The following is a 14,817-nucleotide window of genomic DNA, read 5'->3' on the forward strand; positions in this document are numbered from 1 at the left end:
GTGATGACATAATGTGAATGAGATTAAACATTTCAAAATTTTCAGCACAAACCCAAATTGTTCATGCGGTATATAATGAGCGGGCAGCCAATGTCTCGAGGTCACAGCCTTCTTTTACACTTTCTAATATAATTGTCCCATCTAGTTTTAGATTTTAAGGAAAAATAGTGAAGATTTCAGGAATCAGAGATTTTCATTGTCATATTATACTTGAGCTCAATTATTATTGGACAAAGTTCCATATAATAAAATGTACAGCAACTTACTGTTAATTCCGGTTAGAAAATGTCAGTCGTTATAGGCTTATATAGTCACTATTGTAACATGTAGAGCGTAGAGTGAAATTCTTACTTGCAGGTTAACTGGTCTCCTGTGGAAAATAGCGGGCACCTTGGAGTTGTCTCTGCTCTGGCTATTAATGCATCTGGCTGCTCTCGAGAGACCACAGTCATAAAAACAAAGAAAGCGTAAACAAGAGGAGTAGCAGAACACCAGCACGAAAATTAACCGATAGCATCAAACACTATTGGCCTTCTAAGTCGGTTTATGAAGATTAAATTCCTGACTAACATGAGGAATGGCTTAGATCCACTTCCTCCTGCAGTAATTCATAAGCACGTCTACTGTTACAAACAAAATGTCATTTGGTTAGTCCTAGAAAGAGCAAAGAAAGGCTTTTGACCAGGAGATCTAAGTCAGGTCAGGTTGGCGAGCATACACTGGTACAGTGCATTGCCACACCCACTACATAACGAAACAGCTCAGGATCCCGGTTGGCAACCCCCCAAGCAGACACATGGTCCAGTCCCACCCTCTGGAAATGACCAACTATCATTTAGTTAGTGTTACGTGGGTGTACCCTTGGCCTGGTCCAGCCACTTGGGTCCCCAACAATGAGGATCCTGCGAGCCAGATCACCCTGGGGGAATCGCGCCATATGGCTGTAGTGCTGTCACTGATGCTCCCTCACAATGCAGGTAATGTGCCTCATTCAGGACCCCGTGAGCAACACAAAGTCAAACCAGCGGGACCCAAGGGTTCTCAGAAGAGACACAGCACAGCACAGTGGATAGTGTCCATGTTTCGCAACCTTATAGCAAGACAGGAAGTACTAGGACTCTAAAGACTTGGACCTTTTTCTTTTTGCATAGATATCAGGAGTGCCACACACCCCTTTCCAGTGACCTCATGACCCCCTCATGCTCTCCCAATCCGTCTACTGACTTCATAGAAAGAGCCAACAGAGACATGAATGTCACTACAAAGGAAAGTAAACCTCTCGACGAGGTCGACACTCTCTCTGCAGACAGACACACTGCTGATGGCCGTGCTCAAGAGGTCATTAAAGGCCTGGCTCTTGCTTTTTATCGGGACACAGACTTCTCACTCTGTCTCTCGAGAACCCCGATCAAAGCCTCCAATGACTTTACAAAGATCACCGCATTGTCAACAAAGTCAAGATCAGTGAATCTTTCTTCGCCAACAGATGCCCCACAGCTGCTGGACCCCACGACCCTGCCCAACACCCAATCCATGCAAGCATTGAACAGAGTAGGAGCACAACACACCGCTGATGAACCCCAGAATCAACTGGGAAAAACGCATAGAGTCTGCCTCCACTCTGCACAGCACTCACAGTACCAGTGTACAGGCCAGCCATGATATCCAGCAACCTCAAGGGGATCCCGCAAAGTCTCAGGATGTCCCACAGAGCAGCTTGATCAACTCAGTCAAACAATCCAAATAAGCACTTAAACAAAAAAGTACTTAAAAAGACAGGCATTAGTTGAATAAAATGTCAGACAACAAAAATAATACCTGAGGCAGACGCAGTCAAAAAAACAAACTAAACACAGCTAAATATTCCTTTCCCTAACTAAATAATTTGCAAGTCTTCACAAAAGAGATTTCTTTTTAATCCAAAAGGTTCGGACAGCTTGGAAGTTACAACATCGTGTACAGCAGTGGTTCTCAAACAGTGGGGCGGGCCCCCCTAGGGGGGCACGAAGTAACAAAAAGGGGGGCGTGAAGATGTGAAAAAAAGAAAACAAGAATCGAAAATATGAAAAATACATCTATTGAAACCAAAACAAAATAACTTAAACTACATTCTGATACTAGAAAAATAAATATAGAGTTAGATAAATGTCGATAAAAGTTAAGTAGGTTTAATAGAATATGCATCTATGATATAGTATTAATTAAAAAAGAACAAATTGGTATTAATGGGCTTCTTTCAAAAAAACGTTAGGGGGGCCGCAATTAAAACTGTTATGAAAACTTGGGTGGCAAATACTTAAAGGTTGAGAAACGCTGGTGTACAGCATGACTGTCATGATAACGTGGTTCACACGGTGAACAACAGCCATAGCGACTGTAGTGCTGGCATCCATGAGAAAAGTCCACAAAATGGTGGAAGATGTGAAAAATATTAAAGCAAAATAAAAACACTGAAATTTTTATGGAAGATTAGGACAATGAATGAACAAATTGGAAAAATGAATTATAACTTCTTTCTTCTTACGCTCTTCTTTTTTATTTTCTTATCTCTCTGTTAAACTTTTGTCTTTATCTTTTTCCAAACATAACTTCAGTACTATCCCGGCTGGAAGGAGCTTTCAATCCTCGCCTAGGAAATATTTCAGGGATGTCCCAGTAAACACTTCTGGGGTCCTTCCTGGGCTTGCTGTAATTTCTAAGTTTCCTATGTTTCATTAATTTTGGTCTCAGCTTGTTAAACTTGTTTTTTGACCTCTCCATCTCATTCTTCAGATTTCAGGTTTTAGTTAGGGTTACCTCAGAGGGCACGTCCTCCTTTTCGATGTTGTGTCCTCCATCTGGCAGGCATTTCCTAAAAAGGTGAAAATGTCCAGCTTTCACCAATCACTGACTTGACCGTGTTATTGGCTAAAATCTCACGCTATCATCTATTTCCCGGGCACAATGCCAACGTTGAAAGAGCATTTTCCTTGATCAAAACACTGTGAACAAAAGAAAGAAATAGACTGTCTGTTGACTCTTACAGAATACAATTTTAAGAACGTTTCTTGTCTGGAGTTCCATGTCTGTATTGTCGGGAACCATGATGTTCTGTGAAATGTTGCCTCATCTGAAAAATATGAAACTGCATAGTTACACTGTAACTTTTAGTCTTGATGACTCATTTTTTGACCTGTCAAATTAGTTCCTTTTAAAGTTTTCATTGTAACACACAACTCACATCGTGTTTAGTGAATAGAAAGGGACTCAGTCTCCTTTGTCCTCCTTTATCATGGCTTTGTTCTCCTTAATGACCTTTGTATCCTCCTTTGGGTTCACAGGTCTGCTAATCCTAGTTTTAGTATATAATATGTAGAATCGATTTCTATACTTTGACCCTTTTTTTAATGCATGTCTCCATTTTGCAGCTCAGTATCCTTAACAATGCTAGAGTTTCTTTTCACCTGAGGGTGTGTGGTGTTTGATTTCACTCCGGCAACGAGATAAAATTCATTTTTATCCAAGAAAAGATTCAAAAATAAATGGCAGTATTGGTGTACAAACTTTCCTCATGTCCTTACTGTTAACTATGCTGCATTTCTTTTATTGTTTCAGTCCGGGTTTTAGTTGCAGCCTAGGACAGACTTGTGGTTATCAAGCTTGGCTTGTTTATTTTGAAATATGTGTCACTTTCTGATAAAATTCATAACATCGTTTGTCTCTGACAGCATGACAGAGACTGTCCTTATAGTGCGCAAAGCTGAGGTCGGGTAAAAAGGCAGGAAGTGGTTGCAGGTCTGAAGGTGTTATGGCATTTTTTTCAGGTTGTTATTGAAACTGATAAGTATACAGTTGTTATTAAAATAGATAAACTAAAAAACTGTGTGACTCCTGACTGCAAGCTCCCATTGGAAGAAAGCAAATTGTAGGCCCGGGACTTCACCTAGTGGAGTGGAGACTCAGCAGGCTCAGCATGATTCATGACCCCATTGAGGTCTTCCATTTGTTTATAAGGGTTGTATTTCAATAACCTCAGCTGATTTGAAATACATTAGACATTTAAAGTATAGTGTCTGGAAGATTTTGACATAATAAAAATTTCCCTTGTGCATTTTGTAACCGAATGATGTTGCTGGTTTTCTGTTTTATTTGGGTAGCAAATACCAGGAAAGTACTTTTAGAGAGGTGTTTCAAGTAGATCTGGCGCTGCTGATTAAGCTTATCTTCATATCAGGGGCATCATTAGCTTCAGTAATTATTGGGCCCTTAACCCCAATATCCTCCGGGGTTTGCTCTTGGGTTATTGGACAAACCATCCATTAATGTTAGAACACATAATGGGATGAAGTGGACACTGGGCCTTCAAAGATCAAGGGCTGAATACCTGAGGCCATGACATGGGGGGTGTTGGGAGGGTATCTCAAAAACCAGGAGCTAAAGCTCCAGAAGCCACCCCCTAATGACACCAGTGCTCCATATATTCAGTTTTAATTTTCATTACTTGGAGCTATGTTATATGGGTTGGAGACTGGTGGCACTGACCAAAAAGCAGGAGACAGAGCTGGAGATAGCAGAGGGTGTGACGAGGATGGATAAGATTAGAAATGGGGACATTAGAGGGTCAGCTCAGGTTGGATGGTTGGGAGACAAAGTCAGAGAGGCGAGATTACGTTGGTTTGGCCATGTTTCGAGGAGAGATGAGGGGTATATTGGGAGAAGGATGTTAAGGATAGAGCTGCCAGGTAAGAGGAAAAGAGGAAGGCCTAAGAGGAGGTTTGTGGATGTGGTGAGAAGAGGACATGCAGATGATGGGTGTAACAGAACAAGATGACGAGGACAGAAAGATTTGGAAGAAGATGATCTACTGTGGCAGCCCCTAATGAGAGCAGCTGAAAGAAGAAGAAGAAGAATTTTCATTACTTGGGTGACACTGTGGTTTGCACTATGATGTGCCAACATCTTGAAATGGAATCGTACATCCGTTCACTGCCCATTGATCTGCATATGAAAAAAGGCCGGTTGAGTCTTGGGAGTCAGGCTAGACCCATTCACTAGATACGTGGTAGAACAGACGGTCGCTTGGGAAGCTGCTGACGATTCTGGACAATGACGCTCAGTACCCATAAGAAGTTACACACTGAGACGGTTATGTTGAAAGGTCATTTCTATCACAGCAATCAGACTATGTAATGAGTCACCAAATGGCCGAGGTGGTCTTGTTCTTTTTGTGTTAAATGGTACTGAGCTGGTCTCAACATCCCAATAACTGGCACCATCTACTGTGAAAATGTAACTGATAATTAAGTACAATTCCAATTAGTTTACACTTTGTACATATCTCCATTTTATTATTATACTTTTAGATAATTTTTGTTATATGTGCTTTTGTGCTTTTCTTTGCCTGACCTTATTTTTCTCATTATTTTGTTCTGTTTCACACCTTCCAGGCAAAAAAAACCTTACTTATGCCTCCCGTAAATACTCACACACTAAATTTTGAAAGGTTTTGCTTTCTCATCAAATAATCTTATAGCTTTCAGGTCAAGTCAAGGAGCTTTTATTGTTATTTCAACCATATACAGTTAATATAGTTCATAGAGAAATGAAACAACGTTCCTCCAGGACTACGGTGCTGCATAGAACACGGGGCTACACATAACAACGTAAAGTGCATGTGTGCAGGCCAGTGCAAACACTGGAGGACAGTGCAAAGATGGACAGTGGTACAAACAAAGACAGTGCAGCACCCACCAGTACACATGGTATGATATCTATGGTTAAAGAAATTAGCAGGATGTGCCAAATGTGACAATATATCAATAGAAGGAACATACATAAACATGACACTGGATGTAAGAAGAAGCTAACCGTATAACAAATATAAAGAAATGATCTAGTTGAGTGGGAAGGTGTATGTGTTTCATCAGTCAAGTCCCTCAGTGTTTAGAAGTCTTATGGTTTGAGGGAAGAAACTGTTACACATTCAAGTACCTTTTTCTTGATGGCAGGATAGTTTATGTATAGGGTGCATCGGGTCCTCCACGATACTGGAGGCTTTGCAGATGCAGCGTGTGGTGTACATGTCCGTAATGGAGGGGGAAGAGATTCCAATGATCTTCTCAGCTGTTCTCGCTATTTTCTTCCGGGTCTAGCCATCCAGGACAGTGCAATTTACAGTCCAGACAGTGATGCAGCTGGTCAGGACGCTCTCTTCTGTAGAAGGTCGGTCAGCATGACTGGTGGGAGATGGGGGTAAAAGTGAGTAATGAAGGTCAGACATGTCTTTCTTCAACAACAACAAATTCCAACCCTTCGTGGAAATCCTTAGACCTTCTGGGTTTTTGCAAAAGGCGCTTCTTGAATCTGGAGTTTCTAATCAGTGAGCCATGCCCATTACTCTTTCTCTAATAGATTCTAACTTAGAAATGAGAGAAGATCATTAAGTCCATCATGCTTTGATTAACTATCAGCAAATAAAACATGGCTTGCTAGTTGTTTACAGATTATACCAGATCAGTGTCATCAAAACCTTGATATCAGTGATGTTTCATGGTTAGGGCTTACAAAGTAATCAATACTTGACCTCGGCCTTCTCTATGGATCATTCCAAGGTCCAAATTCCATTCTCTTAAAAAAAGTTAATTTGCCTTTACGAACAGCAAGGAACCGCGAGAATGCGCATTACTGCAGTTCATTCGCAGATGACTTCTGCACGTGCAATGCTTGATTCTTTACATATCATAGAATAGAAGCTTTAACTAATACATGACCTACAAATGATGACACACTGCATGACACCGATTTCAGCGTGACAAAGTCAGACAACTCACCTCACTGGCAAAGTGGAACACAACCTTCCTCTTCGTCACACCCCAGGTGAGGAACCCCTGGTTTGCTGCAACTAAGGTCTTCATACTCTCAATGAAGAAGAATCAGGAATGTCTGATTAAGCTGTAGTGCTTCCTGATAAAAGAGATTAATCTTTTTACCATTGAGAAAATATTAATGGAGACAACAGGATGAGGTTCAGTTGTGGCTTCTGAAGGGGAAGATTATACATCCTAACATAGTTTAAGCAGATTTCTATTTCACCACAAGCCAGAAGATTTTGGTGAATAGCTAACTCCAGCCTTGCACACATTTCCTCTGCTCTGTACAATTTTATTACATAAATTAACATTTTAAACATTAGGAAGTCTTTGACTGAAGTATACCCTCATAAGCAATTTCTCTATTAGACATCATTCCTTTGACATCAGTCTCTTAAGGGATTATACCATACCAGCCAAAGATATCAAAAAATGACATTCTAAGGTGGTGATTTAAGCACCACAACTGGCAATTCTAAATTTGCCCCATGTGTACGTGCTGAGTATGCTCTATTATAGACTGACTCAGTTATGCTGTCAAGAAGACACGTCTTCTAGCTGTTCTCATTTTGTCCATTTTATACTGTTATTTATTCATTTTCTGTTATTTTGAGTTGCAATGTTATTAATTCTGCAGTGGGCTGGCGCCCTGCCCGGGGTTTGTTTCCTGCCTTGTGCCCTGTGTTGGCTGGGATTGGCTCCAGCAGACCTCTGTGACCCTGTAGTTAGGTTATAGCAGGTTGGATGATGGATGGATGGATGTTATTAATTGTTTGGCTTTTTAACATTTGTCAATAATTATTTTCATGACAATTACATCATTCCACCACCAGGCCATACACCTGGAATGGAGAAGTTACTGATATGGGTGCGGGCAAACATTAGGGTGTGGTTTGCCAAATACATGTAACAAGGAAGTCCCAAGGTAAGGACAGACGTGTGCAGCAGCTGCTAGAGGACTGTCTAAGTCTCTCGTCTGTGGGCAGCTGACTATTCAAGGACTAAAAAAATATATGAAAGAAAATTATATAAAGTACAGGTGCCCATTGGGTTACAAACAAGAGTTATGGACATTTGTAACCTGATATTCTGTGTAAGTCAGAACTGGCCCTGATGACAGTTTGTTAATGGAAATATGGGCAAAAATGCATAATGCTTTACTACTTAATTTAAAGAAGTATCTCAAAGGTTTGTAAATGAATTAATGATGGCACAGCAAGTCATCTGAAAAGCTACATAATGGCTGATCTTCAACTGAGATGAGCTGTCTCTTCTGAGGGATTACTAAGAGTGTCACGTCCTTCTCCCAATGGCTACAGGAAACTCACTTAGGCAGCATGGGTTGTACGTATATTTACCACTCAGCCAAGCCATTAGCAAACCAAATTATGCTGTAACTGAGCTTATTGTGAGGTGCCACACATGCACACAAATGAATAAAATTATTAAAAATGGTGACAAAAGCAGTAGTGTGCGGTAGTATTCCTCACGGTTAATGGCAACTGCTTATTCATCCATGTCGGGACTTATTTGTACTATTCTTAGGTAATAAACAGAAGTCGCCAGATGGTAATTTTTTGAAATTCAATTTAAAAAAAAATCTGTGAATTTTTTGTGTTCCTTCATTTCTGAAGAATTGCCATAACCCAAGACCTGCCTATATAAAAATACTATATTGCTACCAATTTATGACGCAGTCATCTTAAAAAAAAACATTTTCAGGGAAAAAAATATTGGTATATACAATAGTTTCAAGTACATAAATATATCATATATTTTGTCGTGAAAGGTTATATGACAGGGTTCTCAAACTGGTACTGGAGGGCCGCAGTGGCTGCAGGTTTTCATTCTAACCCTTTTCCTTAATGAGTGACCTGTTTTTTCTGCCAATTAACTTCATTTGAATTCATTGTAATTGACTTGCTCTTGAAGACTCCGACGCCTTAATTGTTTCTTTTTCCTTAATTAGCTGCCAAATAATAATGAGATATAAAATGAGCCAAAACATGACCAGCAAACTGTGACCATCATACAATATCTGAAAATAAAGAAAGATGAAGGTCTCAGGAATGCTGATCTGCTCAGGTCCACAAAACATTTTAACTGTGCTCTTAGAAAAGAGAAAATCAGCAATTTCGGAAATGTCTGCTAATGCACCACGAGAGCAGCAACAAGCCATGAAATTAAAGAACGGGTTTAATTAACGACAAGAATCAGCGCCTAATGAAGCAACTGCTTGGAGTCAAATTGGTTGGAGTTTGAGGCCCTGACTTAGTTGGTCTTCTGTCAGCTCACTCACTTCACATTTCATTTCTGTTTGGGTGCCATTTAAGGAAAGAAACGAAGCAATTCAGAGGAACGATGAAGACATTCAGGGAAACAAATCTTACAAAAACAAGTCAATTAAAATGAATTCAAAAGAAGTTAATTAGCAGCACAAACAGGTCACTAATTAAGAAAATGGTTAGAATGAAAACCTGCAGCCACTGTGGCCCTCCAGGACTGGAGTTTGAGAACCCTGTTTTAAGGTGACCCTATTTTTTCCCTTTATAATAAAACATCTAGAACCCCATACACTTACTGTAACTCTGTGGTCTGGTACTTCAGGACGTCCTCCACTTCTTCCCTTCCCCTGTCAGGCAACTAGACAGAGTAAAGGAACAGACAGGAGTTAAGTTACACATTAAATGATGTATTATTGATAAAATGGTAGAAAACATTAAGGAACCATGCTACAATATAAAAACTGGCCAACGATGCCATGACAGCTTACTTTGCAGTGTATCTTGTGTCCATGGGTGGCTCTCAGCTTATCTTCAGCCTAGCTTGCTTTACTACCACATGGCCTTTGAATGGAGGATTGAAACAGGCCACATGCTTGTCTCAAGATGGCTGCCAAGGTAGAGTTGTATTCAATGTTGTCTTCTCTTCATGGCCAGATGGTGTGTGAGAGAGAGAGACACCAGTGAGGCAGTGTGGTACAGAATGGCCATTGATTCAACTCCACTCATTAACAGCCATACTTCAGACCAGTAGAGTTAGTTTATCTGCCCATTCCCTGGCCATTTACCAATGAAAACACTCAAGTACAAGTTCGCTTTGTTTAGTCAGTTTATGGCCTTCCTGTGGCAGATGGCTTATAAGTTCCAAGTCCAAAAACAGCAAGCCTGGCCAAGATGGTCTGAAGCTCCATCCCCTTCACCATAAATTTCATATCCCGTGTCCGTCCTAAAGACTGGGGAGCTGGAATTGTAAACATTCAAAGCACCACTGTTCTTGTCAGAGAAGTAAAACATACCTCCTGGAACACAAGTGTCACATTTGGTTTGTCAAGTTTACAGTACAAATTTCATCAGCTTATATGCTAGAAATCCTACCACCACACCGTGATGTGCAAACAGTAAGACTGAAATGCCAGTATTGTTTCCCTTTTTTCAACAGACTTCTACTTAACAGACAATATCTGCTAGTTTAGAGGCCATTCGAGGTATATTAAATGTAGACTTGCTTTTGCAAGGTGAACCTATAAATGCAGAACTGCTTTCCCATGAAACTGCCTTCTCTTCGCCAGACACCTGCAACTGGAGAATTTCTTGTTTACCCAGAAAGATGATTTCAAGTCCTGTGGAGTGTGACAATTGAAACTCCTTAAATTTAAGAAGCACCACAATTATACATTTGTAAACATTTGAAAAAAGTGCTTCTAAAATAGGAAACAATTTGGCATACAGTATTGGCAAACCATTTACAAGAATCTTCACTTATAAATTCCTTTGCGATAGTGTTTACAGTGAAATGATGCTACACAAAATACGAGATGTTTCTTAGTGGTTTGCACTGCTGACTCTCAGCACCAAAGTATCAGAATCAAATTCTGGCCTAGGCACTCTCGTTGCGGTGGTTTGATATTCTCTCTGTGTCCGTGAGGGATTTTCTCTGCCTTCCCTGATTTTTTGCCCACATCCCAACGACCTGCATGTTAGGTAAGTTGACCCCCCAAATTTGTCCACTATAAGTTACTTGAACTTAAGGCTACTGGGAAAGACAAAGGTTAAACAGGAACTGGATGAGCGGGAGTTTGCATGTTCTCCCCGTGTCTGCTTGGGTTTCCTCCCACAGTCCAAAGACATGCAGGTTAGGTGCATTGGCGATCCTAAATTGACCCAAGTGTGTGCTTGGTGTGTGTGTGTCCTGTGGTGGGCTGGTGCCCTGCCCAGGGTTTGTTCCTGCCTTGCACCTGTGTTGGCTGGGATTGGCTCTAGCAGATCCCCATGACCCTGTAGTTAGGATATAGCGGGTTGGATAATGTATGGATGGATGGATGGATGGGTGGATGGATGAGCAGTTTAGAGAAGAGGTGGATAGAAAACTTTGAAAATTGTAATACATAACTAAGCATTCCCCCTATGGAGAATATTATCGGACATTGATATCCACTACTGATTAACGTATAGAACATTGTCGGGCAACCGGTGCGCCGTGAAAACTTTTGTAAAATATTTAAAATTGCTAATGTTTTTGAACTTTTGTTTGATTAAAAAGATAATGTTTAAAAAATATATTTTATGTTGGAAAAATAGATAACGGAACACTTACGGAAATTAAGTCTAAGAAACGCGAGTGACTTCAAATGATTGACAAGGAAATGCGCGTCTGTCTTTCGAAAATTGATCCTCGCCTCAATCTCATGTGCTGATAAACAATCTCAACATTCACATTCATTAAATTTAAGATTTATCCTTTGATTCCTTTATTAATAAAATGCCTTTCAAACTTGCAAAATGAACTGTTTTTATCGGCGATTGTCCATAGATTGTGTCGTCACGACTTTATTTATGGGCGGTCCCTCAGGTGCGCAGCGAAAGAAAATTTTTGGACTTAGTGCTCCGCAACTCGAAAAAGGTTGCCTTTCACTGGTATAGAAGATTGCTCTCTTGTTCCGATTTCTTTGCTGAGATGTTTTCAGCAATCATTTTCCAGTGTTTACTTAATATTTTTTTTTGGAAAACAAAAGATGGCCAAACCAAACACTCCAGCGGTTACAGACTCTGAGAAGTTTGTTTTTAAACCTCATTAGTTGAGTCTGGATACTCCAGGTTTCGCCCCATGTGGCAAAGATTTCTGTTCTTGTTCAATTACAATGTATCAGAGGTTTTCTTTGTTGCACCAGACCCATATAATGAGCCAATGCAGAGTAGGGTGACAGTCCATCGCAGGATGCCCACAATAATTCACATACATAAAGTGGGTCAATTTAGAGTCGCCAAATAACTTAACAAAATTGTGATGTGAAATGAAACCAGACTAAGCACATGGCGACACAGAGAGTAATGGTGCTGCTGTTTCTGTACAGCTCCTGGTTTCAACCTCAAGCCTGGATATCATGGAGTTTGCATGTTCCAAAATGACCAGCAGGTTTCATAGACAAATAGAAGACATTTGTAAGCAGATGAACTATAAAGGAGAAGGTAGCACAATGGGTAAGAGGGATGGAAAGGACACAGTTGGCAGTCAAAAATGTCATAGAAACTCCTCGGAATGACTCAGGCCTGCTTCTTCTTTCCCTTTTTTTGTTGTCTGGGTTGCTCAGCTGACTTTTCACTTGGAGATTTTATGTTCTTTTCACCGCTGCCTTGTACCCTTTTACCCTTTTTACCCTTTTGATTATTGCCTCTCTTCCTGAATCTTGCATCTTCATCTGTCGTGCCTTTCATTCTCTGTGATTTTTCTTTTCGACACTCCAATTGGATGCCTCTTTCCATTGAAGGTCTTCTGCGTCTTGAGACGTGCCCTCGCTCAGTGTCTGCATCAGAAGGCCTATGACCTGTGAGAAAGAGACAAGTGTGTTAGCTAGAGATGTTCAGCTTAGTGCGGCAGTAAACATGGAGGCTAGACTAGAACGGAGGAAGAGAAACGGGAAGAGTTTAGGAAATTCGACAAATGACTTAGGCCATTGGATATCTTGTGTTGCTCACGAGCTGTCCTAGTCGTTCAGCCACCTCTCTTTTAACCTTGTGAACTTCAGCTGTACAACAGAATTCACATAAACCCCTTTCTATGAAAATGCTGCAACATTCCTATTTTCCAAATTAATTAGACAGTTCTTCCTTAGTAGTAGGGTGTGGTACTGTGTTAGCCATTAAGGATTCAATGAGAAGTCAAGCAAGATGATACCTTTTACTCGCTAACAGAATCAATTTCAATATGCAAGCTTTTGAGGTAACTCAGGCCCCTTCCTGCATATTGTAATTGGTTTAGTTTTTCCAATAAAAGGTGTCATCTTGCTCGACTTCTCAGATGTTTGTTCTAATTTTCACCAATATTAATAACGCCCTACAAAAACAATCAGGGTACAAAACAAGATTTATCCATAAAGACAGTGTTTATTGATGAACGCAGGCTGATGGGAAAAACATCTGTGAAAAAAATTATAATGAATGGATAGGAAAAGTTTCCTCGATGTCACTGTGAATCAAAATTGGGGTGTCTCGTATACCATGCAATTATATTCTACAGTACAGTGGTGAGTGGAAGTGCATTGTTTTAATGCATTAAAGGAGTATTTTACAAAAATATCGTTACTTGCACAGCAGGACATCAGTTTCTGAAGTGCTGTTTTAAGAGTAACACAAGCTGAGCAATGAGGTACAATGTCAGTCTGTGAATCTTTTCTGATTGCAGTTCACACACGTCTTAAGATGAATGATTTTACATGCCAGCAGAGGGCAGTGATGTGCTGATTAATCATTGAATGATTTCACATACGCATACACAACTGGGATAAGGTGAGTAACCTGAAATCTACCTGTAGTAACCTGATTTCTCTATGGCATTTTAAAAAACAGGTTTCTGCAATAATTGGGTTATTAAAAGACATGTAAATGAACTGATTGTGTGCCTACAATAAAAAATAATAAACTATTGCAGTAAATACAGCCAAAGATTCACAAGTGTTTTCAGAGTATCAAATAAAGAATTATGAATCTTGATATCTCCTGGCAGTTGCCATAAGCTTTATATTACTGTCATTAAACACACAGGAGGCATCAGCCCATCCAGCTACCCACTTATTAATCTTTCTTATATACAATACTAGCTGTACCCTGTGGCTTCACCCACATAGTAATGAAACAGGACAAACTTTAAAAATCAATAGACGTTGGCACTGTATCTGATCATGTTCAGCTCTGACGGGAGAGCGTTTCTGGCGTGGGGAGAAAAGCACATGGCTGTGATATCTCTGGCAATCAGCAGCTACCCTCTAAAACACACGGAGCTCTGATATCTCTCTCAAAAATGTCAAATGCTACTTCTTAACAATCTCTAGATGATAATGTCTGTTGAACAAATGGGTATCGTTAGCTAAGTGGAGGCGAGGTGGACTCCAACAACGTGGCGAGACATAGACCAACTCGAACAGAGGCTGGCGAGTGAATGAGGATGACTTCATCCCCCTGCTCTCGGCCCACAGTCACTCTCTTGGATTTGTATAAATACATTGATACCACAAGAAAACTATGGTACTTAGGGCGATGACAGAAGTTGCAAAATCAACTGGAAAGTTCAAGCAAATTATAGAAAACAACCAGATCTAAATCCGTTTTAATAATTCTCCTGTGAAAAGTGGACAGACATAAAACGGACAGACATACAGACAGAACGCGCTCGGACCACGAAATTTTTAAAACTGTTTCTTAGCGAGCACCCATTGGCCAAGGGTAACCAAGTCCTCATGGTTTGGGAGATTTTGTGATGAGTGAGTCGGTGGTATTTGGCTTTTATATATACAGAAGATTAAAAGAGTGACAGAAAGCTGAAGTCTACCCGGGTATCTTGGATGTGGTCCTAGTCTATCATTTAAATATACACCTAAGCTCAGGTCAGGTCAGGTTGGGGGGGCATGCACTGGTACAAGTCTCCATAATGACATTGAAAAACAAACCTGATTTTGGCAGCTGTCCACTCTATC

At 40.4% G+C, this 14,817-nt stretch overlaps 2 protein-coding genes across 2 annotated transcripts in view; both read right to left on the reverse strand.

Moving 5' to 3' along the window:
• Nucleotides 1–10,992, reverse strand: part of LOC120536682 (tapasin-related protein-like) — a 31,591-nt gene extending 20,599 nt beyond the window's left edge. The window contains exons 1-4 of the mRNA XM_039765121.1: nucleotides 9,622–10,992; nucleotides 9,430–9,491; nucleotides 6,810–6,942; nucleotides 5,971–6,215 (exon numbers count right to left, since the gene is read on the reverse strand). Coding sequence (XP_039621055.1) covers nucleotides 5,971–6,061 — 91 coding nt within the window. The 5' untranslated portion in view covers nucleotides 6,062–6,215; nucleotides 6,810–6,942; nucleotides 9,430–9,491; nucleotides 9,622–10,992. The remainder of the gene's footprint in view (nucleotides 1–5,970; nucleotides 6,216–6,809; nucleotides 6,943–9,429; nucleotides 9,492–9,621) is intronic.
• A 698-nt stretch (nucleotides 10,993–11,690) lies between these two features.
• The window catches only part of LOC120536683 (signal-regulatory protein gamma-like), a 31,637-nt gene continuing 28,510 nt past the window's right edge, over nucleotides 11,691–14,817 (reverse strand). The window contains exon 6 of the mRNA XM_039765122.1: nucleotides 11,691–12,672. Coding sequence (XP_039621056.1) covers nucleotides 12,392–12,672 — 281 coding nt within the window. The 3' untranslated portion in view covers nucleotides 11,691–12,391. The remainder of the gene's footprint in view (nucleotides 12,673–14,817) is intronic.

The sequence above is a fragment of the Polypterus senegalus genome, chromosome 10 (assembly GCF_016835505.1).
Source record: "Polypterus senegalus isolate Bchr_013 chromosome 10, ASM1683550v1, whole genome shotgun sequence".
Classification (NCBI taxonomy): domain Eukaryota; kingdom Metazoa; phylum Chordata; class Cladistia; order Polypteriformes; family Polypteridae; genus Polypterus; species Polypterus senegalus.